The sequence below is a fragment of the Rattus norvegicus genome, chromosome 1, assembly GCF_036323735.1.
Source record: "Rattus norvegicus strain BN/NHsdMcwi chromosome 1, GRCr8, whole genome shotgun sequence".
NCBI lineage: Eukaryota > Metazoa > Chordata > Mammalia > Rodentia > Muridae > Rattus > Rattus norvegicus.
The window spans coordinates 18,420,479-18,446,932 of NC_086019.1; the positions used below are offsets into that span (position 1 = coordinate 18,420,479).

A 26,454-nucleotide genomic window follows, 5' to 3' on the forward strand; every position below is an offset into this window, starting at 1 on the left:
GCCCCAAACCTTAGCATAACTGACTTTATTCAGGTTGCAAATCTCAGTAAGTATACAGCACCGCCTGCCAAAACTAGAATAATGGTCTATTTCATCAAAGTTCTGGGAACGCCTCACAACATACTAACCTTGGCTTTTGGCTTCTTTAGTTCTGCTCCTGGCTAACTGTTCTTGTTACCTGAAGTATGTCAACCAAGAACATGTCTTTTTGTGCTTAAAAGATCACCCTGAGAAAGGCTCAGGCTGCACTGGGATCTCAAGCATGATCCGTAGTTACCATCCGGCTAATAAAGACTTTCTATTGGCTTAAACCCATGTCTGAGCAGTCTTCTCTGCTGAATATCCCACAACACAGCCCCAAGGAATGTAAGATTATAATTATTCCACGAATTCAATATATCAGTCTCCAAATAAAACAATGGGAAATTTCACTTTAACAACTGGTAATGAATTAAGCATTTCAAAACCCAGGCAAAAGTCACATATTCAATATTTTTTATCATTTTGCCAAAACCAATGTTATTTAGAAGCACTTTTATTAGGTCAGTTTTAGTCAATAGTTAGCTAATATTTTTCTAAAAAATAAAGTCATGTTCTCAAGAAAGCATGTGAGATGGTTTTGTCTGAAGCTGCTAAATTTTGGGGTGATTTTTTAAATTCAGTACTACATAATACTTTAATGCACCTATTAGAAATGTTTAAATTATCATGAAATTCATTTCTCTTCAACAGAGTTAGTGAAGATTTAAATAAAAACCACATACTAAGTGCATGACTTCGGGCAGGTTATTCTGCCTCTCAACACAAATGTCAAATGTGGATCAATATATCATACACACACACACAGACATACACACACACAGACACACACACAGACACATACACACACAGACACACACATATACACACAGACACATACACAAATGCACACAGAGACACACACACACACAGACACACACAGACACACACACACATACACACACAGAGACATACATACACATGCAGAGACACACAGACACATACATACACACACACAGAGACACACACAGACACACAGACACACAGACACACAGACACACACAGACATACACATGCAGACACACACACAGACATACACAGACACACACAGACACATACACAGACACACACAGACACACACACAGACACACAGATGCACACACATACACACACAGACACACACACAGACACACAGACACACACATACACACGCACATACACCCACCCACACACATTCAAAATGGCACCTGCTGCATCATCGTATTAACCTCGTGCAATGTGAGAGGAGAGCAGAGATTATGGAATAACAGGATAAACCCCCTCTGAGCTTTGCTTTCACATTTTCCACAGACTCCCTGTCTCCTGAAATAGGATTCCTACACAGCAACTCAATTCATAGCCTAGGACATAAAAATTCAAGGAGAAAAATTTCTCCAATCTAGTCTTGTAATTTCAGCAGCAGTTTTATGGATGGATCTGCAGCTCTCCTGAAGCACACGGTTTAGAGACACAATGTAAAAGGCAAAGGATTTATAGCATTTCAAGGGAAAGCGGAGCATCAGAGACACAGTGCACAGTTGCTGTTTGGGAAAAACATCATTGGTCATCATAAAGATGTAGGGAAACATTTCCTCCCAGGGTATCTCTCATGATGTTTCTTATTCATACTTCCTCACACCACAAAGGAAGAATAAATCTTTCAAGAAAGTAATCGAGGAATTTGGATCCTCTCTAGAAGCCAAATAGGATGTGATTTACCAATCTATGCGGACAATGCAACCAGTTACCAAGCATCGGGGTCTATTTTTGTTGTGTTTGGCAGCAACTGCTAAGTTTTCTAGTTCAGCCGAGAGAGATGTCTTTGAAAAGAACAAACTGTTCTCCTTGGACAGTTGGTTCATTCCCACGGAGAAATGGAATATTCGCTTTTTATCTTTTAATGTATTTGTGCATTTGGGAGGTGACAAAATAGAGACATATGGAAGCATTATATTATAGGATATGAGCTAGTGTGTATTGAAAATTCGCTCTCCTGTCTCCCTTTTAGCAAAGAAGATTTGTACTTATTCCCTAAAACATCTCTCCCAAATCCCCAGAAACCTTTGCTGCCTTGATGCTTGTTTGAGCCAGAGTTTTCAAAGCCATGTTCTTGTTGCAAAAGTCTGTGTCTTTTGGCAGTGGATTTTATTTGCTTGCAAAGGAAACTTTGTAGGATCATCTCCCCAGGTCTTACCACTGGAAATGAGTATCTGTGTTTAAATACATCAACACAGAGTGATGGATGTGACCAAACGATGATAAAGCAGGAGCCTCGAGAAATCACTTCCTCCATCAAAACGGCAAATTGCTTCTTAGAAAAGCAGGGCTTAAGAATTAACGGAGGAGTTGGAGCAATCGAAGAAGAATTCCTGAAAGTGACTGGATGTGATAAACAGAGTAATAAAGTTCCCATCTCCCTCCGTCTCTGTCCAAAGTTCCGTTTTAGGTTTGAAAACAGCAGCCTAAAAAAAATCATGCTGTGGAAGAAGATGGCTTAACAGAAAACCGCAACTATTCAATATGTCTAGCACCTCCCTGCAAGGCCACATTAGACAGTCATCTTTACTAAATTTTTGTCCATTCCATGGCAAAAAATAAGTAGTAAATAATAAGATAAATTTTAAAAACCCCCTCTCCTGAGAGCATCTGTCAAACACTCAGTACGGAGTTCCTGCCCTCCTCAACTGCCTGTAATGGCGTGAGAAGTTTAAACGAGGCAGGTCCATGAGATGTCCTGAGGACACTGGGATGCCCCAATGAAACTGCAGACGGTTTAGAAGTCCACATACTCCTCGTGGACAATTCTGCCCAGGTGTAGGAAATCGTGCTGAAGTAACTTAGAATAAACGTCAATGTCTAGAAACTGTGCCTGAGGAAGTCTAGTCATCAAACTTCACAGAGAAATAGTTTGAGTAACTTACTTTAGATTCAAGGAAACTGGGTTTATAGATTTAAAGCCATGAGGATGCTACCGTACAAAAGAAGATAACTAGTCACATTTGAAGGTGACTCTGACTGCAAAGAGTATGAAGAAGGCAGAAAGTGAACATAGTCCCCAAATCTATCAGGTATAAATGTGCACAGGAAGACGGAAGTTATGGGAGCATAAATAGAGGCACAGAAAAACACAGATCAAGAAAAACTCACAAAACCTTCGAAGTTTGACCTTTTTTGAAGTGAATATCTGAAAGACACTCAAATCAATTATTCCAAATTACATTATTATAAATAAAATTGCTCCTTGTAATATGCAGGACAAATACTAAAAAACACAGCGTAAAAGTCTATTTTATTTCTAAGTTTGGATTCCTTAAATGTCTATGACGTGTGTGAGCTGAGAAGTCTAGTCTGACATTAAGTACACATCTGTGAGGAAGGAAAGAAGCCTGGGCGGAAGTTGATGGTGGTGTATCTGCTGATATAAATGCCAATGAAATTCTGTGTGAGCGGTGAAGCTGGAGTGGTACAGCTCAGGAGATTTCCTCTCTAAGGAAATCCAAAATGCCCACAAGAAAAACTAATTTACCAACTCATAAATGATTGGAATTTTATCAAAGTTTGCCTAGCTCAAGGCAAGGATAACGCCAGTTCATCTAGCCTTCTACTTGAGAGGAGGGAGATAGCCATCTGCACAAAAGCAGCCCGCTGTCGCCATCCTTTCCTGCCTAAAGTCAGGGCAGGCTCTCATGAAAGTCGTAGTTCTGAGGCCCAGGCTGGCCTTGAGAATGAGACCTACAGAAGATATATCCTCACGCTACAGCTTGCCACCTCGTCATCATGGGCGTATATAGTGCCTGTCTCACTACATATGCCTCAGCAGCTGCCACTCATGGCTGCTTAGCAAGAAGATTATGATGCACACTTAAAGAAAGTATAAACATTTTGGTGAAACAAAATAAGCGCTGGGGTTAGGCTCACACATCTGAATCACCCTGAAAATAAGAGTGCCTTGGACAGGCTGGCTGAAAGATTTGGTATGAACTAGAGGGGGGGGGGGGACAATCTCAGAACCTTCTAGAAAAACAACCAGGAAACACAGCAATGCATCTTAAAAATCCAAGACTATCTAAGGTCCATGAAAAACAAAAGATACAAACTATTCATGATAGGAATGTCAACAAAATAGATTATGAACAGACATGAAGAAATAATGAGGAATATGTTTTCCAAACTAATGACAGACATAAAAGCAGAGTCAGTAAAGATGTTTGGGGAAGCCAGAGGACACTGAGCGGAACAAAGGGCAAAAACTGCACCTCAGCATACTACAGAAAAGTTACCAAAAAATTCTGAGGGATGAAACATCTATGATAGGACAAAACAGGCATTGAATCTACTAGAACCGTGAAACAAGACAGTGCAGTGAAATTCATAAAGTATTTAAAGAAAACAGTCCACTGACCTCAGTCCACAAATAGTGAAATTGTCCTTCAAACGTGAAAGAAATGAAAATACTCTCTCCGATAAAAATCAAGGAACTCTGTTGTCAGTAGATAACTGCCTCACAAAGAAAGTGCTAAAATTTATCCCACATGTGTGTGTATAAATAAATGTGCATGTGTGCATGTGTGTGGGCATGAGCATGTCTGTGCATACATTTGCATGTACATGCATATATGTATGCATGTATGACTGTATTACATGTTAGTACATGAGTGGGCATGTGTATGTATGTGTATATTCATGGGCACATCTGTGTGTATACACATGTGTATGTGTGCATGTATCTATGTGTAACACAAAGATCTCTATTTTAGCACCTTTAAAAGATCAAGAAAATAGAACAATATTTGGCTGAAGTAATGAAAACAGAAAGTAGACAGAAATACCTCAAATCAAAACAGACAGATCTTTGCAGATCCTGCGTCACTGCAAGTATTAGTAAATGTCCCATATGAACGAACACGTTCTCACCATCTTGCTAACTTGCTTCAACTAGTTACCTCATCAAAAGACACAGTGTGCTGAAACTCCCCACAGAAGGAACAGGATCTTTCAACAGACCTATATTTATCAAAGATATTGAATTAATAACTAATGACCTCCAGATCAGAAAATGCCAGGCCCACATGGGGTTCACCACTAAGTTCTTCTAAACATTTAAGAAACAAAATTTGAAATACATTATAACATTTTCTAAAGATAAAAATGGGGCGATACTTTCTGATTTAATCTTGAGTGATCTCAGCATTATCCTAATGCCAATATAATAAGAGGTGAATACTGTATAGCAATATAGCTTTCAATACATAACTGTCATTACTGTAAGTGTAAGAATCCCTGGAAAGATCATCAAATTAAATCTTACGTTAGTAGAAAAAAATTATACTACATGAACACTGTGTTTTTTTCCTATTCACTTGGTTTGACATTTAAAAATTAATTAATATAATATATCATATATACAACCTAAGGAAAGAAAATTATATGATCACACTAGTAGATGCAGAAAAAGCATTTGACATTATATCTATGGAGTACGAAAAACAAAACGAAACAAACAAACAAACAAACAAACAATAAACCAATCGCACAAACCACAACAAGTTAGAGTAAAAGGAAACTTGCCAACACAATGGACAACTTGCTATTTAGATGGGAGTGAAGGCCTGTATGACTTCTTTTGCCTTATTTTCAAAATTGCACTGATCACCAGTGGGTAGGCGGCTCAAACAAAGGTGTCACTGCTCGCAGCTGACACACTTGTCATATAAAGCATCTTAATGAACCAACAACAGCAACAGCAACAAATCCTAGTCAGACAGTGTCAAATAAAACCATCCTCGAAAACAAGGGGACAATCAGAGCTGAGGAACAAAGGGTTATTTTTAAGTACATCTTTTTATAAGCAATAACCAAGCAGTAATTGAAAATTTAAAAATGTCATTAATATCCTGAAAATGATGAGCTGGAAAAAATGGTTTAGGAAATAAAGGTGCCCTTCACCGAACCGGATGAACTGTGTTTGATCCTAGGGCCCCACATGGTATGAAAAGAACTGACTCTCACACACTGTCCTTTGACCCCTACATGCATATCTTAGCACATGTGCACCCTCCCCAATAATAAGTTAAAATGCAGTAAAGAATTACGTATCTCTAGATGCAATAGTTATAACTACATCTAAGTGTGTATTATTTCTCTAAGAAGAAAAATATAAAATTCTGATAAAAGAAAAACCGTCTAAACTAATACAGTAATATTCCACATTTATGGCTAGAAAGTTTCACTATTGTAATTAAAAACTCAATTCTTTCCACCTATATCTATAAATTAATTAAAATTCCAGTCAAAACTCTGGGGAGTTATTTTATGACTATTAATGAAAATTTATAGTTGATATGAACAGGCAAAGAAGCACAGACTAGGTAACATTTTTGAACAAGAATGATAACTTTAGAAAAGTTACATCAAGACTTATTATAAAGTGAAGAAGAGTGTAGGGAAGGTGATGTTAGTGAAAAGACGGGAAGACTGAACAATGTGATACAATGTATAGGGTAGGAATTGTTCCACAGAAATCTAACCCACTAGAGAACACAAAAGAGACGTAATGAAGTAGGGATATGCTTTCAACAAAAGATGCTAGACCATTGTACGCAAAAAGGGAATACCAGAATAGAACTCACACCATCTTAAATATTAAATCAAAATACAGAACAGGAAAACCCCCAAGTACCGAGGAGCTAACTGAGAAGTCCTAGATGGCACTGGATTTGAAGATGAACAGTAGGTACAGTTGTAAAGCACATTCTAGAAAACAAACAATCCATAAACCAGACTTTAAAAAAAAACTTCTCTGAAAACGATACTATCAGGAGAGAGAGAAGACAAAGCACAGGTTTAAGAAAACATATTTGCAAAAGTATGATCAGAGGTTGGTATCGCACGTATACAAAGAGTTCACAATGTAAGAAAACCCACAGCACATTTTTTTAAAGGGCAAAATATCGTCAACTAATATCCCATAAAGAAAGTTCATATTCCACCTGGGAATCACAGATTAAAAGAAGACTTTAGTACCACAGGTTTGTATGCATTGGCCAAATGAGGGCACCATAGAACCAATTCCTGCTGAGAACATGCAACGAGAATGTTCTTTCATTGTTTAGAGTCGTACATAATGTCATTTTGCAGGACGACCTGGCAATGTTTAGTTACAATAAACATACTGCTACTATCTTTACTATGTAGTCCATTATCACAGTGGGGAGACTTCCCTTTTTTTTTTTTTTTTTTTGGTTGGTTGATTTTGGTCTTTTGGATACTGAATTTCACTAAAGAGTTCTCCACTTAATTTTCGTAGGAGTACAAATTGTAAAATCTATTAATAATAAATCAAATAAAACAACAACAAAAACATCTCTAGAACACAGATATTGGTACTCCTACTTATTAAACCCAATGCCGGTTCTGTCTGTCTGTCTTTCTTTCTTTCTTTCTTTCTTTCTTTCTTTCTTTCTTTCTTTCTTTCTTTCTTCCTTCCTTACTTTCTTTCTTTCTTGACTTTATTTTTCTTGGATATTTTATGTATTTACATTTCAAATGTTATCCCATTTCCCCCATCTCTTATACCCCTCCCCCTCCCACTGCTTCTATGAGGATGCTCCCATTCCCATCTATCCACTCCAAGCTCTACACCCTGGCATTACCCTATATTAGGGAAACGGGCCTTCACAAGACCAAGGGCTTTTTCTCCTATTGATGATGGACAATGCCATCCTCTGCTACATATGTGACTGGAGCCCTGGGTCCCTCCATGGGTACCCATTGGTTGGTGGTTTAGTCCCTGGGAACTCTGGTGGGATCTGGTTGGTTGATATTGCTGTTCTTCCTATAGTGTTGCAAACCCTTTCAGCTCCTTCAGTCTTTTTTCTAATTCCTCCATTGGGGTCACCTTGTTCAATCCAAAGGTTAGCTGCAAGCATTCTTATCTGTATCAGTAGGGCTCTGGAAGAGTCTCTCAGAAGACACCCATATCTGGCTCCTGTCAGCAAGCACTTTTTGGCATCAAAATTAGTGATTGAGTTTGGTGACTGCCTATGGGATGGATGGCCAAGCTGGGGAGTCTCTTGACCTTTTCTTCAGGCTCTGCTCCACTCTTTGTCCCTACATTTCTTTCCATGAGTATTTTGTTCTCCCTTCTGAGAAGGAATGAAGCATCCACGTTTTAGTCTTCCTACTTCTTGGGCTTCATATGATCTGTGAATTTTTTTCTTAGGTATTCCAAGATTTGGGTTAAAATCCACTTATCAGGGAATATATACCATTTGTGCTCTTTTGTGACTGAAAAACCTCACCCAGGATAATATGTTCTAATTCTATCCATTTGCTTATGAATTTCATGAAGTTATTGGTTTGGATAGCTGAGTAATACTCCATTGTGTGAATGTACCACATTTTCTGTATCCATTCCTTTGTTGAAGGACATCTGAGTTATTTCCAGCTTCTGGCTATGATAAATAAGGCTGCTATGAACATAGAGGAACATGTGTCCTTGATATATTTTGGAGCATCTTTTAGGTATATGTCCACAAGTAGTATAGCTGGGTCTTCAGGTGGTACTAAGTCCAATTTTCTGAGGAACTGCCAGACTGATTTCCAGAGTGGTTGTGCCAGCTTGCAATCCCACCAACATCCACATCCTGACCAGCATCTGATGTCACCTGAGTTTTGATCTTAGCCATTCTGACTGGTGTGAGGTGGTATCTCAGGGTTGTTTTGATTTGCATTTTCCTGATGACTGAAGATATTGAACATTCAGTATTCCTCAGTTGAGAATTCCTTGTTTAGCTCTGTGCACCATTTTTAATAGAGTTAGTTGGTTCTCTGGAGTATAACTTCTTTAGTTCTTTGTATATATTAGATATTAGCCTTCTATCAGATGTAGGATTGGTAAAGATCTTTTCCCAGTCTGTTGGTTGCCGTTTTGACCTATTGACAGTGTCCTTTGCCTTACAATTGTAAATGCTTTGCAATTTTATGAGGTCCCATTTGTCAATTGTTGATCATAGAGCATTAGCCATTTATGCTCTGTTCAAGAAACTGTCCCCTGGGCCTGTGTGTTCCAGGCTCTTTCCCACTTTCTCTTCTATTGGTTTTAGTGCATCAGATTTTATTTGGAGGTCTTTGATCCATGTGGACTTGAGCTTTGTACAAGGAGATAAGAATGGGTCAATTTGCATTCTTCTACATGCTGACCTCCAGTTGAACCAGCACCGTTAGTTGGAAATGCTGTCTTTTTTCTATTGGATAATTTTAGCTTCTTTGATCAACTGACCATAGGTGTGTGCATTCATTTCTGGGTCTTCAATTCTATTCCATTAATTAACCTGCCTGTCTCTGTACCAATACCATGCCTTATTGATCATAAATGCCATGTAATACAGCTTGAGGTCAAGGGTGGTGATTCCCTAAAAGTTCTTTTATTGTTGAGAATAGTTGCCTGTATCCTGTTTTGTTTTGTTTTATTTTATTTTTTTTTTTGTTTTTGGTTTTGGTTTTTTTTTTTTTTTTTTGGATTTTTTTGTTATTCCAAAAGAATTTGAAAATTGCTCTTTCTAACTCTATGAAGAATTCAGATGGAATTTTGATGGATATTGCACTGAATCTGTAGATCGCTTTTGGCAAAATGGCCATTTTTACAGTATTAATCCTGCCAATCCATGAGCATGGGGGATCTTTCCATCTTCTGAGATCTTCAATTTCTTTCTTCAGTGTCTTGAAGTTCTTATCATACAGATCTCTCACTTGCTTGGTTAGAGTCACACTGGGGTATTTTATGTTATTTGTGACTATTGTGAAGGGTGTCATTTCCCTAATTTCTTTCTCAGCCAGTTTATCCTTTGAGTATAGGAAGGCTACTGATTTGTTTGTGTTTATTTTATATCCAGAGACTTTGCTGAAGTTGTTTATCAGCTGTAGGAATTCTCTTGTAGAATTTTTCAGATAAGTAAACTATATTATTACATCATCTGCAAATACTGATATTTGGACTTCTGCCTTTCCAATTTGTACTCCTTTGACCTCTTTTTGTTGTCTCATTAAGCTGGCTAGGACGTTGAGTACTATATTGAATTGGAAGGGAGAAAGTGGGCAGCCTTGTCTCATCCCTGATTTTAGTGGGATTGCTTCAAAGGTTCTCTCCATTTAGTTTGATGTTAGCTACTGGTTTGCTGTATATGGATTTTAGTATGTTTAGGTATGGGCCTTGAATTCCTGGTCTTTCCAAGACTTTTATCATGAAGGGGTGTTGAATTTTGTCAAATGCTTTCTGGGCATCTAATGAAATGATCATGTGGTTTTTTTTTCCCTTGAGTTTGTTTATATAGTGAATCACGTTGATGGATTTTTGTATAATGAACCATCCTTGCCTCCCTGGGATGAAGCCGACTTGGTCATGGTGAATGATCATTTAGATGTGTTCTTGGATTTGGTTTGCGAGAATTTTATTGAGTTTTTGTTGCATTGATATTCATAATGGAAATTGGTCTGAAGTTTTTCTCTCTTTGTAGGGTCTTCGTGTGGTTTAGGTATAAATGTAATTGTGACTTCAAAGAATGAATTTGGTAGTGTTCCTTCTGTTTCTATTTTGTGGAATAGTTTGAAGAGTATTGGTACTAGGTCTTCTTTGAAAGTCTAATAGAATTCTAGAATTCTGCACTAAGCCCATCTGATCCTGTTTTGTATTTTTTTTTGATTGGGAAACTTTTAATTATTTCTTCTCTTTCATTAGGGGTTATGGGACTGTTTAGATGGTTTATCTGATCCTGATCTAACTTTGGTATCTGGTATCTGTGTAGAAAATTGTCCATTTCCTCCAGATTTTTCAGGTTTGTTGAGAATATGCTATTGTAGTAGAAACTGATAATTTTTAGAACGTCCTCAAATTCTGTTCCTAAGTCTCCCTTTTCAGAGAGTGATGAGACAGTGATCTTAACCTCGGAGTCATCTCTGCACCCTGTTTAGTGTCTTTTTCATGCATTTTATTCAGTGTTTAAATTTTTTCATTATAGATTTAAATTTGGATTTTTTTTCAATTTGAGTAATGTCTCTCTGCCCTCTGGTTAGTCTCGCTAAGGGTTTAATCTATCTTGTTGATTTTTTCAAAAAAAAAAAAACAGCCCTTAGTTTGGTTGATTTTTCATATAGTTATTTTTTTCCTACTTGGTTGATTTCAGCCTTGAGTTTGAGTATTTCCTGTCTTCCACTCCTCTTGGGTGAATTTGCTTCTTTTTGCTCTTGGTCTTTTAGGTGTGCTGTCAAGCTGTTAGTGTATGCTCTCTCTAATTTCTTTTTGCAGGCACTCAGAGCTATGAGTTTTCCTCTTAGCACTGTTTTCATTATGTCCCATCAGTTTGGGTATGTTGTGCCTTCATTTTCATTCTAAAAAGTCTTTTATTATTTTCTTTATTTCTTCCTTGACCAAGTTGTCATCAAATAGACCATTGTTTAGCTTCCATGTGCATGTGAGCTTTCTGATGTTTGTGTTGTTATTGAAATCCAGCCTTAGTCCATGGTGATCTGATAGGATGTATGGGATTATTTCAATCTCCTTGTTTCTGTTGAGGTCTGTTTTGCAACCAATCATAAGGTCAATTTTTGAGAAGGTACCATGAGGTACTGAGAAGAAGGTATATTCTTTAGTTTTAGGATGAAATGCTCTATAGATGTCTGTTAAATCCATTTGGTTCAAAACTTGTGTTAGTTTAACTTTGTCTCCATTTAGTTTCTGTTTCCATGATATGGCCATTTATGAGAGTGGGGTGTTGATATTTCCCACTATTATTGTGTGAGGTGCAATGTATGCTTTGAGGTTCAGAAAGTTTCTTTTATGGATGTGGGTGCTCTTGCATTTGGAGCATAGATGTTCAGAATCAAGAGTTCATCTTTGTAGATTTTTCCTTTGATGAATATGAAGTATCTTTCCTTATTTTTTTTGATAACTTTTGGTTGAAAATCAATTTTATTTTATATTAGCATGGCTACTCCAGCTTGTTTCTTGGGACCATTTTCTTGGAAAAAAATTCCCAGCCTTTTACTGTTAGGTATAGCCTATCTTTGTCATTGAGGTGTGTTTCCTGTATACAGCAAAATGCTGGGTCCTGTTTTTGTATCCAGTCTGTTAATCTATGTCTTTTTATTGAAGAATTGAGTCTATTGATAGTAAAACATATTAAGGAATAGTGATTTTTTTCTTGTTATTTTTGTTGTTAGAGGCGGAATTATGTTTGTGTTTGTTACAAGAAGATTATTTGTTGCTTTTTCTAGGGTGCACTTTCCCTCCTTGTGTTGGAGTTTTCCTTCTATTATCCTTTGTAGCATTGGATTTGTGGAAAGACATTGTTATAATTTGGGTTTGTCATGGAAAATCTTGGTTTCTCCACCAATGGTAATTGGGAGTTTTGCTGGATATAGTAGCCTGAGCTGGCATTTGTGTTGTTTTCTAGCTTTCATAGTATCTGTTGAGAAGTCTGGTGTAATTCTGATAGGTCTGCCTTTATATGTTACTTGACCATTTCCCTTACTGCTTTTTAATGTTCTTTCTTTGTTTTGTGTATTGAGTGTTTTGACTATTATGTGATAGGAGGAATTTCTTTTCTGGTCCAATCTGTTTGGAGTTCCATAGGCTTCTTGTATGTTCATGGACATCTCTTTCTTTAGGTTAGGGAGTTTTATTCTACAGTTTGTTGAAGATATTTACTGGCCCATTAAGTTGGGAATCTCCATTGTCTTCTATACCTAATATTCTTAGGTTTCGTGTTCTCATTGTGTCCTGGATTTCCTGGTTGTTTTGGGTTAGAAGCTTTTTGCTTTTTGCATTTTCTTTGACTATTATGTCAATGTTTTCTATGGGATCTTATGCCTCTGTGATTCTCTTCAGTCTCCTGTATTCTATTGGTGATGTTTTTGTCTATGGCTCCTGATCTCTTGCCTAGGTTTTCTATCTCCAGGGTTATGTCTCTTTGCGATTTCTTTACTCTTTTTATTTCCATTATCAGGTCCTGGATGGTTTTGTTCAATTACTTTACCTGTTTGGTTGTGTTTCCCTGTAATTCTTTAAGGTATTTTTGTGTTTCTTCTTTAAGGGCTTCTACTTATTTACCTGTGTTGTTCTGTATTTCTTTAAGGGAGTTATTTATGTCCTTCCTAAAGTCCTCTATCATGATCATGAGGTGTGATTTTAAATCCAAATCTTGCTTTTCCTGTGTGTTTGGATATCCAGTATTTGCTGTGGTGTGAGAACTGTGTTCTGATGATGCCAAGTAGTCTTGGTTTCTGTTGTTTAGGTTCTTGTGCTTGCCTCTCACCATCTGGCTATCTCTGAAGTTAGTTGGTCTTGCTGTCTCTGATTGGAGCTTGTCCCTCCTATGGGCCTATGAGCCTGTCAGCCTGTGATCTTTGAAGTGAGATCAGCTTTCTGTTGGCAGGTATTGTGTATGAGAGCTGTGGGACAGCCCATGCTCTGGATACAAATGGAGACTGGAAGGGTCTTGTCCTAGGCTGTTCTGCGGTGCCTGTGCCCTGTGTGCTTCTGGGGTCTCCCTTTGGACAGTCAATGGAGAGAAAGTGGAGTCTCACCTGTGGGCTAAGGGCTTAGCAGGGAGAGTGTTCCTGGTAAACCAGCTCTCTGGTGGCAGGTTTTGTGTCACAGCCCCAGCCCTGGGTGCAGCTGGAGACTGATGTTTAGTTATTAAAAATAAAAAAGCAAGGCAGCAGCTCTCTGCTCCCAAACCCCGTGGGAGAGAGACCTCACCGCCTGATCAGGTGGGCACTCCTGAGGCTGCAGAGCGGAGGAGACCACCAACACTGCCCACCCCTGCCCACATCCCTGGCCCAAGAGGCAACTGTATAAGGCCTCTGGGTTCCCGTAGGGGAGGGCCCAGGAGCGGCAGGATCCCTGCGCCTGAGACACCACCGGAACCTGAAGGAAACAGACCGGATAAACAGTTCTCTGCACCCAAATCCCGTGGGAGGGAGAGCTAAACCTTCAGAGAGGCAGACACGCCTGGGAAACCAGAAGAGACTGCACTCTGTGCACATCCAGACGCCAGAGGAAAACACCAACGTCATCTGGAACCCTGGTGCACGGAGGCTCCCGGAAAGAGCGGCGCAGATCTTCCCAGTTGCTGCCGCCGCGGAGAGGACTTAGGCAGTACCCCACGAGCAAACTTGAGCCTTGGAACCACAGGTAGGACCAACTTTTCCCCTGCAAGAAACCTGCCTGGTGAACTCAAGACACAGGCCCACAGGAACAGCTGAAGACCTGTAGAGAGGAAAAACTACACGCCTGAAAGCAGAACACTCTGTCCCCATAACTGGCTGAAAGAAAACAGGAAAAGAGGTCTACAGCACTCCTGACACACAGGCTTATAGGACAGTCTAGCCACGGTCAGAAATAGCAGAACAAAGTAACACTAGAGATAATCTGATGGCGAGAGGCAAGCGCAGGAACCCAAGCAACAGAAACCAAGACTACATGGCATCATCGGAGCCCAATACTCCCACCAAAGCAAACACGGAATATCCAAACACACCAGAAAAGCAAGATCTAGTTTCAAAATCATATTTGATCATGATGCTGGAGGACTTCAAGAAAGACATAAAGAACTCCCTTAGAGAACAAGTAGAAGCCTACAGAGAGGAATCGCAAAAATCCCTGAAAGAATTCCAGGAAAACACAATCAAACAGTTGAAGGAATTAAAAATGGAAATAGAAGCAATCAAGAAAGAACACATGGAAACAACCCTGGACATAGAAAATCAAAAGAAAAGACAAGGAGCTGTAGATACAAGCTTCACCAACAGAATACAAGAGATGGAAGAGAGAATCTCGGGAGCAGAAGATTCCATAGAAATCATTGACTCAACTGTCAAAGATAATGTAAAGCGGAAAAAGCTACTGGTCCAAAACATACAGGAAATCCAGGACTCAATGAGAAGATCAAACCTAAGGATAATAGGTATAGAAGAGAGTGAAGACTCCCAGCTCAAAGGACCAGTAAATATCTTCAACAAAATCATAGAAGAAAACTTCCCTAACCTAAAAAAAGAGATACCCATAGGCATAAAAGAAGCCTACAGAACTCCAAATAGATTGGACCAGAAAAGAAACACCTCCCGTCACATAATTGTCAAAACACCAAACGCACAAAATAAAGAAAGAATATTAAAAGCAGTAAGGGAAAAAGGTCAAGTAACATATAAAGGCAGACCTATCAGAATCACACCAGACTTTTTGCCAGAAACTATGAAGGCCAGAAGATCCTGGACAGATGTCATACAGACCCTAAGAGAACACAAATGCCAGCCCAGGTTATTGTATCCTGCAAAACTCTCAATTAACATAGATGGAGAAACCAAGATATTCTATAACAAAACCAAATTTACACAATATCTTTCTACAAATCCAGCACTACAAAGGATAATAAAGGGTAAAGCCCAACATAAGGAGGCAAGCTATACCCTAGAAGAAGCAAGAAACTAATCATCTTGGCAACAAAACAAAGAGAATGAAAGCACACAAACATAACCTCACATCCAAATATGAATATAACAGGAAGCAATAATCACTATTCCTTAATATCTCTCAACATCAGTGGCCTCAACTCCCCAATAAAAAGACATAGATTAACAAACTGGATACGCAATGAGGACCCTGCATTCTGCTACCTACAGGAAACACACCTCAGAGACAAAGACAGACACTACCTCAGAGTGAAAGGCTGGAAAACAACTTTCCAAGCAAATGGTCAGAAGAAGCAAGCTGGAGTAGCCATTCTAATATCAAATAAAATCAATTTTCAATTAAAAGTCATCAAAAAAGATAAGGAAGGACACTTCATATTCATCAAAGGAAAAATCCACCAAGATGAACTCTCAATCCTCATCTTCGATTGGTTTATATACAAGTGTGCAATTTCTAGGCTTGAAAGTAAAATGATGCTATCTGGTGCTGGATAGAGGAGCCTTATTTTTTATTATGGCAGCTTGCTATTTTTGTAACATGGTGATTTGGTTGAACACAATAAAGTACAGTAGTAACTGATCTCCCCCTCTTCCTGGATGAGTGAGGAGATGATTAAATGTTGATGTCAGCACCCATGAGCATATTCAGATGAGCTTCTGCTTCTGTTGAAAAGGATGCCGTGTTTGATTGTGGTCCGAAGCTTTGAAGCACTACTTGGCATCTCCTTCCTTGGAGGTCTCACTGTTTAAACATAACAGATTTGATAGCTTGTTGGTAAGGTGAGGTCCAGCTTGTCTCCACTAGGTCATCTTCATGTGAATCCGGTGGTTATACGGTTTTGTTCTAGGGATATTTCATTTTTTTAATAACGGTTTTAGCTGACATTCATGGAGAGAATGAATCCTTAGAAGTGTGCCACTAGTGAAAGGAAATCCTGTCTAGAGTATGTTTCTTTACAAAGCTATGTCACACCATCCTTTGGGCCCTCTGCTGGAAAAGTAGAATCAAGTCTCAAATAATGCCTTTTAAATTGTATCCTCTAGTATTATAGATGTAGGACAGTACTGTATCATACCTCTGTGGATGTAAAATAGCTTGTACCTGCTTTATGATACGTAGTAGTGACCGTGCTTTATCAGAGCTGTTTTTAATGATGTTGCTCAGAATGTTTTCTTTCCAGATGATGATTGAGAAGCTAATTTAAAAAAAAAATGGTGCCAGGTACCACAAGAGTAACAGAACTGTGCTGTTTTCTCGGGTTTTGTTTTTTTACTTTTTTTTTTTTTTAATGGAGTGTGCTGGATGTCTCTACAGTTTTGTTCAGATGACTGCAGAACCTGGAAAAGCTGTTGCTGCTGTTGATGCATAACACACTGCTATTATTGGTCTTTTTATATAAATATAAATATATATATACAGATATATAATTTGAATTTTTTGAAACTTTACCTGTGCTGTCAACTTTCGAAAAAAGTATCCCCGTTTACTGTGTTGAGTTGGCACTGTACAGAAATTAACAGCCATATTGGTCTAGAAATGTTGAACTTAAGTTTTTTCCATTTGTACAGGGGTAACACACTGTATTAAATATGTAAGGTCTTATATACGTGGGTTTGATTACAAAAACTAATAAAGTATTCTCTAAATTAAAAAAAAATAAAAAAAATAAAAAAGCAAAAAAATAAATAAATAAAAAATAAAAACTGAAGAAAATATACAGACTAAATATAGCTGGGCATTTTGGTGGCCACCTGTAATCTCAGCACTCAGTAGGTTATAGCAGCAATATTATAAAAACAGTGCCAAGCTTGGCTACAATCACAGCAATGTTTAAAAATAAATTGGGGCAAATTTTACTTTTAAAAATGCTATTACTAAGGAAGGTAACATGATGTTAAAAGAGACTCTCCACTCAGGTCCACTAGCAATTATAAATATAGGTGCACATATTCCCCAAACCCTCAAAGTACATTAAACAAAAAGGTACAGAATTTTAGGGATCCAATTAATACAACCATCATCATCATAACTTTTTTTTTTAAAAAAATACACGCTATGTATTATTTGATAAGCATATTCTACCCCTTTCCCCTTTTCCCCTGACCTCCCTTTTTATATCCATACTTTTAATGTTTATTTTTTCCCTAAATAACTCCTAATTCCTTTTATTTAATATACACATACATGATTTTAATAATGGACATGCTGTTGTGAAAGATCAAGGAGGAAAGATCACCTAAGTGATGTGAGTGCGTCTACAAATAAACCAGTATCTTTACTGGACTTCTATAATGGTAGAACATATATTCTTCTATATAGGGTATAAAACATGTGTCAGTATATTTTTAAATTTGGATTTCAGAAAGTATGTCCTCTGATAATTGAATTAAATTAGAAATCAACGGTAAGAGGAAATTTTAAGAGTTAAGCAATTAAAACAAGATGTTTTAAAATACCTTTGGGAGGGAAATTTCCCTGTTGTTTACTGTTTTCTTTCTTTCTTTCTTTCTTTTTTTGAAGATTTATTTATTATGAATATAGAGTTTAGCCTGCATGTATGCTTGCAGGCCAGAAAAGGGCACTAGATCTCATTATAGATGATTGTGAGACACCATGTAGTTGCTGGGAATTGAACACAGGACCTCTGGAAGAGCACACAGTGATCTTAACCTCTGAGCCATCTCTGCACCCTGTTTAGTGTCTTTTTCATACATTTATTCAGTGTTTAAATTTTTTCATTATAGATATCTTTTACTGCCTTGGTTTGGTTCTATCAAAAAGAAAAGAATTTTGAGGCTGTAATAAATGTGATAGTATTTAAAATTTGTAAACAACAAAGAGAGCAATTTGGTAAATAGACAACTTTAGAAGAAAAATCTCTGATAGCCACACAGAAGATCAACCTCCAGACTATGTGAAGAACTCAAAAGCCTTAAGCTCCAAAATCCCTGCACAACTCATTCATTAAAATGGCCAATATAACTAAGAGTTTTCAGAAAATGTGTTGAAAATTCTTAGGGATCCAAAAATATACAGTCATACAGCATTGAGATTACATCTTATTCCTACCGGAATGATAATTATCAAGAAATAAATAACAGCAAATTCTGGGCATGGAAAATTAATGATTACAGATGCATGGAAATAAATGTAGAAATTCCTCAATAAGCTACGAGTAGGTCTAGCATATGACCTGATTATCTCACTTCGAGCTATAAGCTCACTTCGAGCTATAAGCCCAGACTCTATAAATCAACATACCAGAGAGAAGTTTACATCTGAACATTTATTGCTGCCCTGCCCATAGTAGTCAAGTTATAGGATCATCCAAAGTATTCATCAACAGAAGAAATGATAAAGAAATTGCGCTGTACTTGCACTTGGAGCTCTATGTAACCAGAAAGAAGGACGTTACAACATTTGCAGAAAAATAAACACAGCCGAAGATGATGATGAAATCACTTGTTTCTACCTCTCATTTCTTTGTGGCTCCTAGGTTTTCATGCAGATACGTAAAGCGACATAGAATATACATATATGTAATCATATTTTTGTGTAGAAGCAAGAGCTTATATGAAGTGGGAATGGATGGGAAAATGAAAGAGGTGAGGAAAAGGAGGGGGGAGAAAGTGAACGCATCCTAAGTACATGATATATTTACGGGAAACGAATCCTATCACTACGCGTAATGAATATATTACACATTAAAAAATCTGTGTTAAAAGTACTACAGGGCCTTTAAATTTTAAAATATAATTGGAGTTTAAACGAAAAGTTTTCATGTAGAATCTGCCTATGTTACTGTTGAGATTCGTGAGGAACGCCCTTGATTCTGATCTTTCCCCTGAGAGATCATAAAGAAGAAACATTTATATAGGATCTTGGACTCTTTTTTTTTTTGGAAGAGAACATTCTCCAATCATCTTTAATAACTTCTATTTCAATTCTAACCTTTAAAATAATATTCACTTGTAAACATCTTTAAATTTGTATGCAATTAATGAAAACGCATCATGCTAACTGCAGCCCAAAGGAAGGTCCAAATAGTGATGACCTCAGATTTCAGCCACTAGCCAAGTGCTTGCTAGTCCAAAAAGAAGCTATTCCTCTACCTGAAAATTCTGAGCATTTAAACTTAGTGAGTTTATTTTGTACATCTTGTTCTAATCACTGAGAATTACAGCAATAAATGATTTCATTTCTGCTTTTAGCCACCCTATTATCTATTACATCATGCTAGCCTGACAAATATGAAATTAACTCCAAATACATATAAAAAGCAATAAATAAAATAATAAAGGCATACAAATACTTAAACTGGAATGAAAGCACGTGTCTCTACTTGCAATATTTTGGAAGCAGAAGCAGGTAGTGTTTGAACACTAATTGTTCTACAAAGGAAATTCCAAGCCAAAATGGGCTACATAGTAACCCCCCCTCACACATACACACACACACACACACACTCATAAATATGCATATATACATGTATATGTGTACATAAGTATATGTATGTGTGTAATATACCTATATATTCATAAACACACATATATGTATGTACATATATGCATACACATACACATGTGCTTAAACATATACATGTACATGTGGAGAGAGCAATTACATCTAACTTTGCTTCTTAGGAATGCTTGCTATGAAGCAGTGCTTCTCATCCTCAGGTTCGTGTTAGTACTTCCTTGGGACCTTTGAGGAAATCTCATGACCAGACTTCACCCAAATAAATCAGGATGCCTCCTGCACCATGGCTTTCTAATCTCCCTAGATGAGTTCACTGTGCAACCAAGCTTGAAACCCATCATTATGGAAGACCAGGAAGGATGTAAAAGAATGGTTATGATTTCGGTTGAAAGGTACAGAGAATTAAAGCATTTGCAAGAGTCTTCTCTTTAAAATAACTAATTTATTTTTACTCTTCCAACACCAAGTCAATTATAACATTCTCTGAAAAGCATTTTCTGACTTCCCGCATATCCATAAGAATCTTAATAACAGTAATATAAGCTATCACTATTTTATGAACTTTGCTCTATTCCAGATGACATAACAAGCACTTTAATTATGCTTCAATATTATCCTCCTCAAAGACACGAGGAGACAGGTAGCAGGATTAGTATTTAATTTTACATACAGTGAAAAAAAAAACTTGTCAAGGTAATACAACCAAAACACAGTGGAATTGGTTGTAGAACTACAAAATTCGTGTTCTGAAACATGACCTACTGGGCCTATGTAGCTTCTCACATAGCCCAGGCACACATTTGTCATACTGGGAAGCAATGCTTTTGTGATATTTGATTCACGACTCATGTATTCATCCAATCAACAGGTCTGGAAATTATTCTCAACGTCTATGCTGATAGAACTGTGAAGACTAGAAATTAGTAGTGTAGAGCTCACATCAACAAGTAACTTGACTGGCCAAATCCTGCTAGCCCCTTCTTTTTATAAATAAAGGATTTTTTGAGCCACAACCATGGCCACTGGTTGATTGGTCTGTTACCTGCAGTGACCTTCATATTACAGGATTGCTGTAGACTAGTTATGGCAACGATCTTGCTCTAAGGCCTTACCATTTTACTGTCCTGCTGTTTAGAGCAAGTTTAACAACCCATAGTCTAGAGCACAAAATATGGAAATCTAATGCCCACCCAATGATGTGCAGGCTGTGGTACCCACACTGTCGGAACATTAGAAAAATACATCTAAAAGTAGGATGTAGGGCAAGCAGTTCCTACAAGGCATGGTGTTGGAAACCTTGGTACAGTTACCTAGATCAAACGGAGCAACCACGTTAGTGAGATCGTGTCTTCGGCAAGAGAGACAAGAAGTAACATTTAAGTAATAGGATAGATATGTTTACGTGATGCTAAGTCATTTTATGTACCTCATGAAAATGTAATTTGACTTTATTTTTGTTACTTTATTAGAGAGGGATATATGGGCATGGCCTTGTTATATGGTCCAGGTTGCTCTTGAAGTCATGATCATGCCTCAGAGTACTGGGATCATAAACATGCATTACAATGCTCAGCTAACAGATTTTCTGACTCTCATCAGATCGTCTAAAGATGCCCATGGCAAAACGCACTTCTGAAGAATGGCAGTTCTGGGGTGTTCTTGCACAGTAACGTGAGTACCGTTAACAATTATGCGCTGTACATTTTTGGAAAAGCTAATAGATAGGTTTCACCTTAAGGAAAAACTAAATAACGAAGGTATTAAAATATTATGTATACGTGCATTATAAAAAATATTACTTTGTTAATGTGTTTATATTGCCATGTGTCAATTTAAAAGATTCTAACTTTAAAGAAAGACTAAATACTTGTAAATAATTATTTGTTAACTAAAATGACCAGTTCCTAGATAAAAGAAGAATGAAAAATGGGTGTCAGGTTGTCCTTTGTAGATATTGAATTGACTGACCTATAAGAACCTCATCTTCTTCAACCCACACAACACACAGGTTAGTTTGGGAAGCTAGCACCATTGCCAATTTGTAATCCCAGAACTCAGTAGTCCACTAGGCAGGACAATATGGAACTCAAGGCCAGTCTGGATTACTCAGTGAGAACCTGCCTTAAAACAAGAGCAACAGCAAGAGAAACGTTGCAGAATGTTTGATCACATTGTGTACCCCAAGGTTGTGAACTGGTAAAAACCTTGTGGTGTGTCTCAGCCCTCGTGTACACCTTTAGCCCGAGAGCTTTCAATTTATTGTTAACAAGTACTTATGGTGTGGCTCGGTCCTTACACTCGCCTTTAATGCAAGAGTTAAATAAAGGCATCCCTAGATTAAGAGGCAGAACCAGGGGTTGGGGATTTAGCTCAGTGGTAGAGCGCTTGCCTAGCAAGCGCAAGGCCCTGGGTTCGGTCCCCAGCTCCGGGGAAAAAAGAAAAGAAAAAAAAAAAAAAGAGGCAGAACCAGCAACCAGCTGACAAGGAGTGCACATGAGTAAACAGACGGAGGGATATTAAGCTGGAAGGTATTTAAGACAGTGGGAAGAAGGAGAAAGAGCTGTTCTTTCCGGGATGCTGGTGGGGTGGGAAGGCCAGCTGGGTGCTTTCTCTGCCTCTCCGAGCAAACAGGCTTTTACCACAGCATCTGGCCACTCCGTTTTAATGTACTAAAATGAAGCAGCTGGGATCTTGTTTTATAAAGCAGAGAAATGGTCAGAAAGCTGCCGTTCTTTCTACTTTGCACTGTTGTAATTATATCTACGCAGTAATAATCTGTGAAGTAGTTGCAACAGACTTTACCTGGAAAATTCATGGGCAGCTCGAAGGGCTTCAGAGACTCCAAACCTCCAATATCACCCTCACAAATTTCAGCCATGATCTTCTTAATTTTGAGATCTGTGATTTTAATCACTTCTCCTGTCGACAGGCAGCACTCATTGCCAAACATCTCATAAACAGACCCTGAAAAAAAAAAGAAAATAATCTTTTTTTTTTAATAAAAGTTCAAAAGCAAAGAACACACAGCTGTGAAAGCCTCATACGCACTGTTCTCACTCAATTCCTCCCTTAGCTAAACAGGAATTTAACCTGACTCTCCCAAAATGGACACCATGTAGCAGAATCATACTGGATTTTCACTTCAACCACCAGGCAAAAAATAAACAATCTTGCTTGTTTTGTGTTGTTTTTTGTTTTGTTTTGTTTTTGTTTTCTCATTGAGTTTATGGTTCCCCCATCACCATTAGCTCATTTATGCAAGGTCAAGCTACAGTCACCCCTTCCCTGCTAGGATTTTTGGAACATTTTGCCAGGTCACAGAATTAGCCCGTATAAGTCAACAGCAATTAGAGTATGTACTGCAAACCAGGCTGTAATGGAATCCAAGACCCCAAGACAGAGCGGTCTGGGTACCAGGACTTCATACTAACAGCTTCCTATTTATATCTCAGATCTGGTTCTTGTCTCCTTGCCCATTTTTGTCTGTTGCTTTTTGATAAGCTGGAAACAGCACTCAGTATCTTTACAGCAATAGGTGGCAGACCAACCCAGCAAAACAGAAAGAGTTTCAGCCTCTTTGACAAACCTTTCATCACAGATGCTAATGGTAGGCTTTTGTTCCTTTATTTACTTCTAGTGTCTCCCAAAAAATAGAGAGCAAGCAGTGGAGCAATGAAACTATAAGCTCCAGAGAGGGGAGTAGTCATAGTTCTGGGCAGTCGGCCCTAGTCTAAAGAGACCTCATGGCACCTTCTCTGAAATACAATTGTGTCACAAATGAACAGTAACTGACAACTGGATTGTGGAGCATTAACAACCACAGGCACTCAAAGAGGACAGCAATTTTTCCCTCCCTCCACGACAGCTCAGAGCTTCCTGACCATGCTAAACATAAGGTTCTGAGGACAAAATGCTAGCTTTGTCTGCTTTCTGAATTTTTCTCTTTTGAAAAATAAATTCTCCATTTCCCTTTCTTCTTTACTGCCCTCACAGACTCTGGTTGGATAGATGGCAAGATATTCAGCATTCATTAGTTTCTGTAAGAGTTTCTACAGCCGGAATTTTCATCCAGTTCAAAATGCTCTGACCATATCCAGGCCGTGGCACAAAGGAAATCTGAAGGAACTTGATGCATATAGGGACAATTTGCATAGAGACACAGTCACCCCTAGGCAACCTGAGAAACAGATGTCCATCAGACGGAGACGGACAGACTAGAGTGAGGACTGACTTTCCTGGTTACAAACAAAATGACAGTCACATGTTAAAGAGCAATTCTCTGTATTAGCATTTGCACGATGTAGGCAAGAGGGCAGGGGAGCCTCCCAAGCAGAAGTCCAACCTGTGAACGCTATCATCCTGTGCAGACAACATCAGTTCTGAAGATTAGCTTGTCTGGTCCTCAAGCTTTTAGCATCTGAGCCACAAGCCCCATTTGCTTTCTCATACTTTTCTCTCAACTACTTACGCACCCGTACCTTCATTAACCTTAGCACATGCAGTTATCTGTTTCGAGTACTTTATGGAATAAGCTGGGTATAAAATAAATAATTTTAATAAACATGGTAATACTTTCTGCCAGTGACCTCAGAACACTTTTTTGCTATGATAAATCACACACGAATATTTTATACTACTACTAGTATATCATTTTGTATTTAACTTTTTATGAGTTTAATTTTATTACTCCCAATTCAAGCTTAGGGTTAATTAGGAAAAAATATATTACATTATATTTTTCAATGATTACAACACACCCTTTTCACTTAGTAAACCAAGTATGTTAGGCCTTGTGATACACACACACACACACACACACACACACACACACACATATACACACACACGCACACACACACGCGCGCACACACACGCACACACACACGCACACACACGCACACACACACAGTCTTTATCCCCAGAAGCTTGGTCCTGCAAAGAGTGAACATGTAGACAGACCATTTCACAAGAACAGGAAAAAGCCATAGTATACAAAAATGCAGAGTGTTGTGAAGTCTCAGAGGCAATTTGTTTCAATGGGGGGAAAAAAGTAAGGGGAAGGAATCCAGGAGGAAACAACGGCCGATGTGGCGTCAAAAGGTGAGTCACGTGATGAGTCACATGATGTAAAGACCTGCAGAGGAATAGCACTGGGAGGGCACGGAGTTGCGGAAAGAAACTTCTGGAGGCTTTAAGCAGTGTATTAGCCCTAACCTGGAAAGTAAGAGAGAGAAGGGTTTTGCTTTTGTTTTTAGGAATGGGTAGATGGAGAGAGTTACAATTATAGATTTTTTTTATTAACTTTATACTGAACAAAACAATGGTGTGAAGTATAAAACTTTAAAGTCGGGGAAGCTACATTTCCAGTTATCAGGGTCTGGGAACAAATACCAATTTAATAAGAGGTCATTTGTACTCTAGACGTTATCTACCCAAACTCTTAGTACACCACGTCACCCGGGAGCTTGTTAGAATCTCGGTCAGACTTGCTGAATCAGAGCCCGCATTTTTAACAAGGTCCCCGGATGATTAATAAGCACATTAAGATTTGTAAAGCATTGGTCTGGGCTGCAAGTACACAACTGAAATAGCCTCTGTTTGAGGATTGTTGCAAAACAAATCAGAGAAGAATGTGCCATCCTCCCATAGAAACCTTTGTCACTGAGGTGGGGAGGGGGAGCAAAAAGAATTACAATACATGTTAAGGAAAGATTCTTCTTTATCACGTGAAATAGGACACAGTATAATTGAACAACTTTTAGCTGAAAGTGTTGAACTTAATTTCAGTACAATGTGTATCTATTCTTCAATATGATTTATAGCCAACTGACTGGCTGGGAATGCCATCTTCTTCAAAGGTTCAAAGGGATCCAAAATTCAAAAGATAAATTTGTACAAGATTGTATATCCATTTGTAGGGGCCAAGAGGCCAGAAAACTGTGTGACAACAAAATTATGCGTTTTAACCACCATATGAAAAGCTTCTGTTCCCTCTTTAAGCATCTATCTATTTAACAATAAAAAGAAATTCACGTCTTTTATTACTATTAGGATAAGAACATCATACAAATGTTAACACAGAAAACTTCTCTTTAACACATGACTAACTTATTGTTTCTAACAAAATGAGAAAGTCACTATTCACTATTCTCTATAATGGTTTGTCTATGCTTGGCCTAGGGAGTGGCACTATTAGAAGGTGTAGTCTTGTTGGAGGAAGTGGGTCACTGTGGGAGTGGGCTTGGAGACCCTCCTCCTAGCTGCCTGAAGATACCCAGTCTGTTCCTGGCTTCCTTCAGATGAAGATGTAGAACTCTCAGCTCCTCCTGCACCATGCCTGCCTGGATGCTGCTATGCTCCCGCCTTGACGATGATGGACAGAACCTCTTAACCTGTAAGCCAGCCCCAAGTAAATGCAGTAAAACCCCAACTAAAACACGCCCTCCATC

General features: G+C 38.3%; 1 protein-coding gene across 1 annotated transcript in view; it reads right to left on the reverse strand.

Moving 5' to 3' along the window:
• Themis (thymocyte selection associated) overlaps positions 1 to 26,454 on the reverse strand; it is a 232,716-nt gene that overhangs the window by 169,343 nt on the left and 36,919 nt on the right. The window contains exon 2 of the mRNA XM_017589835.3: positions 22,808 to 22,969. Coding sequence (XP_017445324.3) covers positions 22,808 to 22,969 — 162 coding nt within the window. The remainder of the gene's footprint in view (positions 1 to 22,807; positions 22,970 to 26,454) is intronic.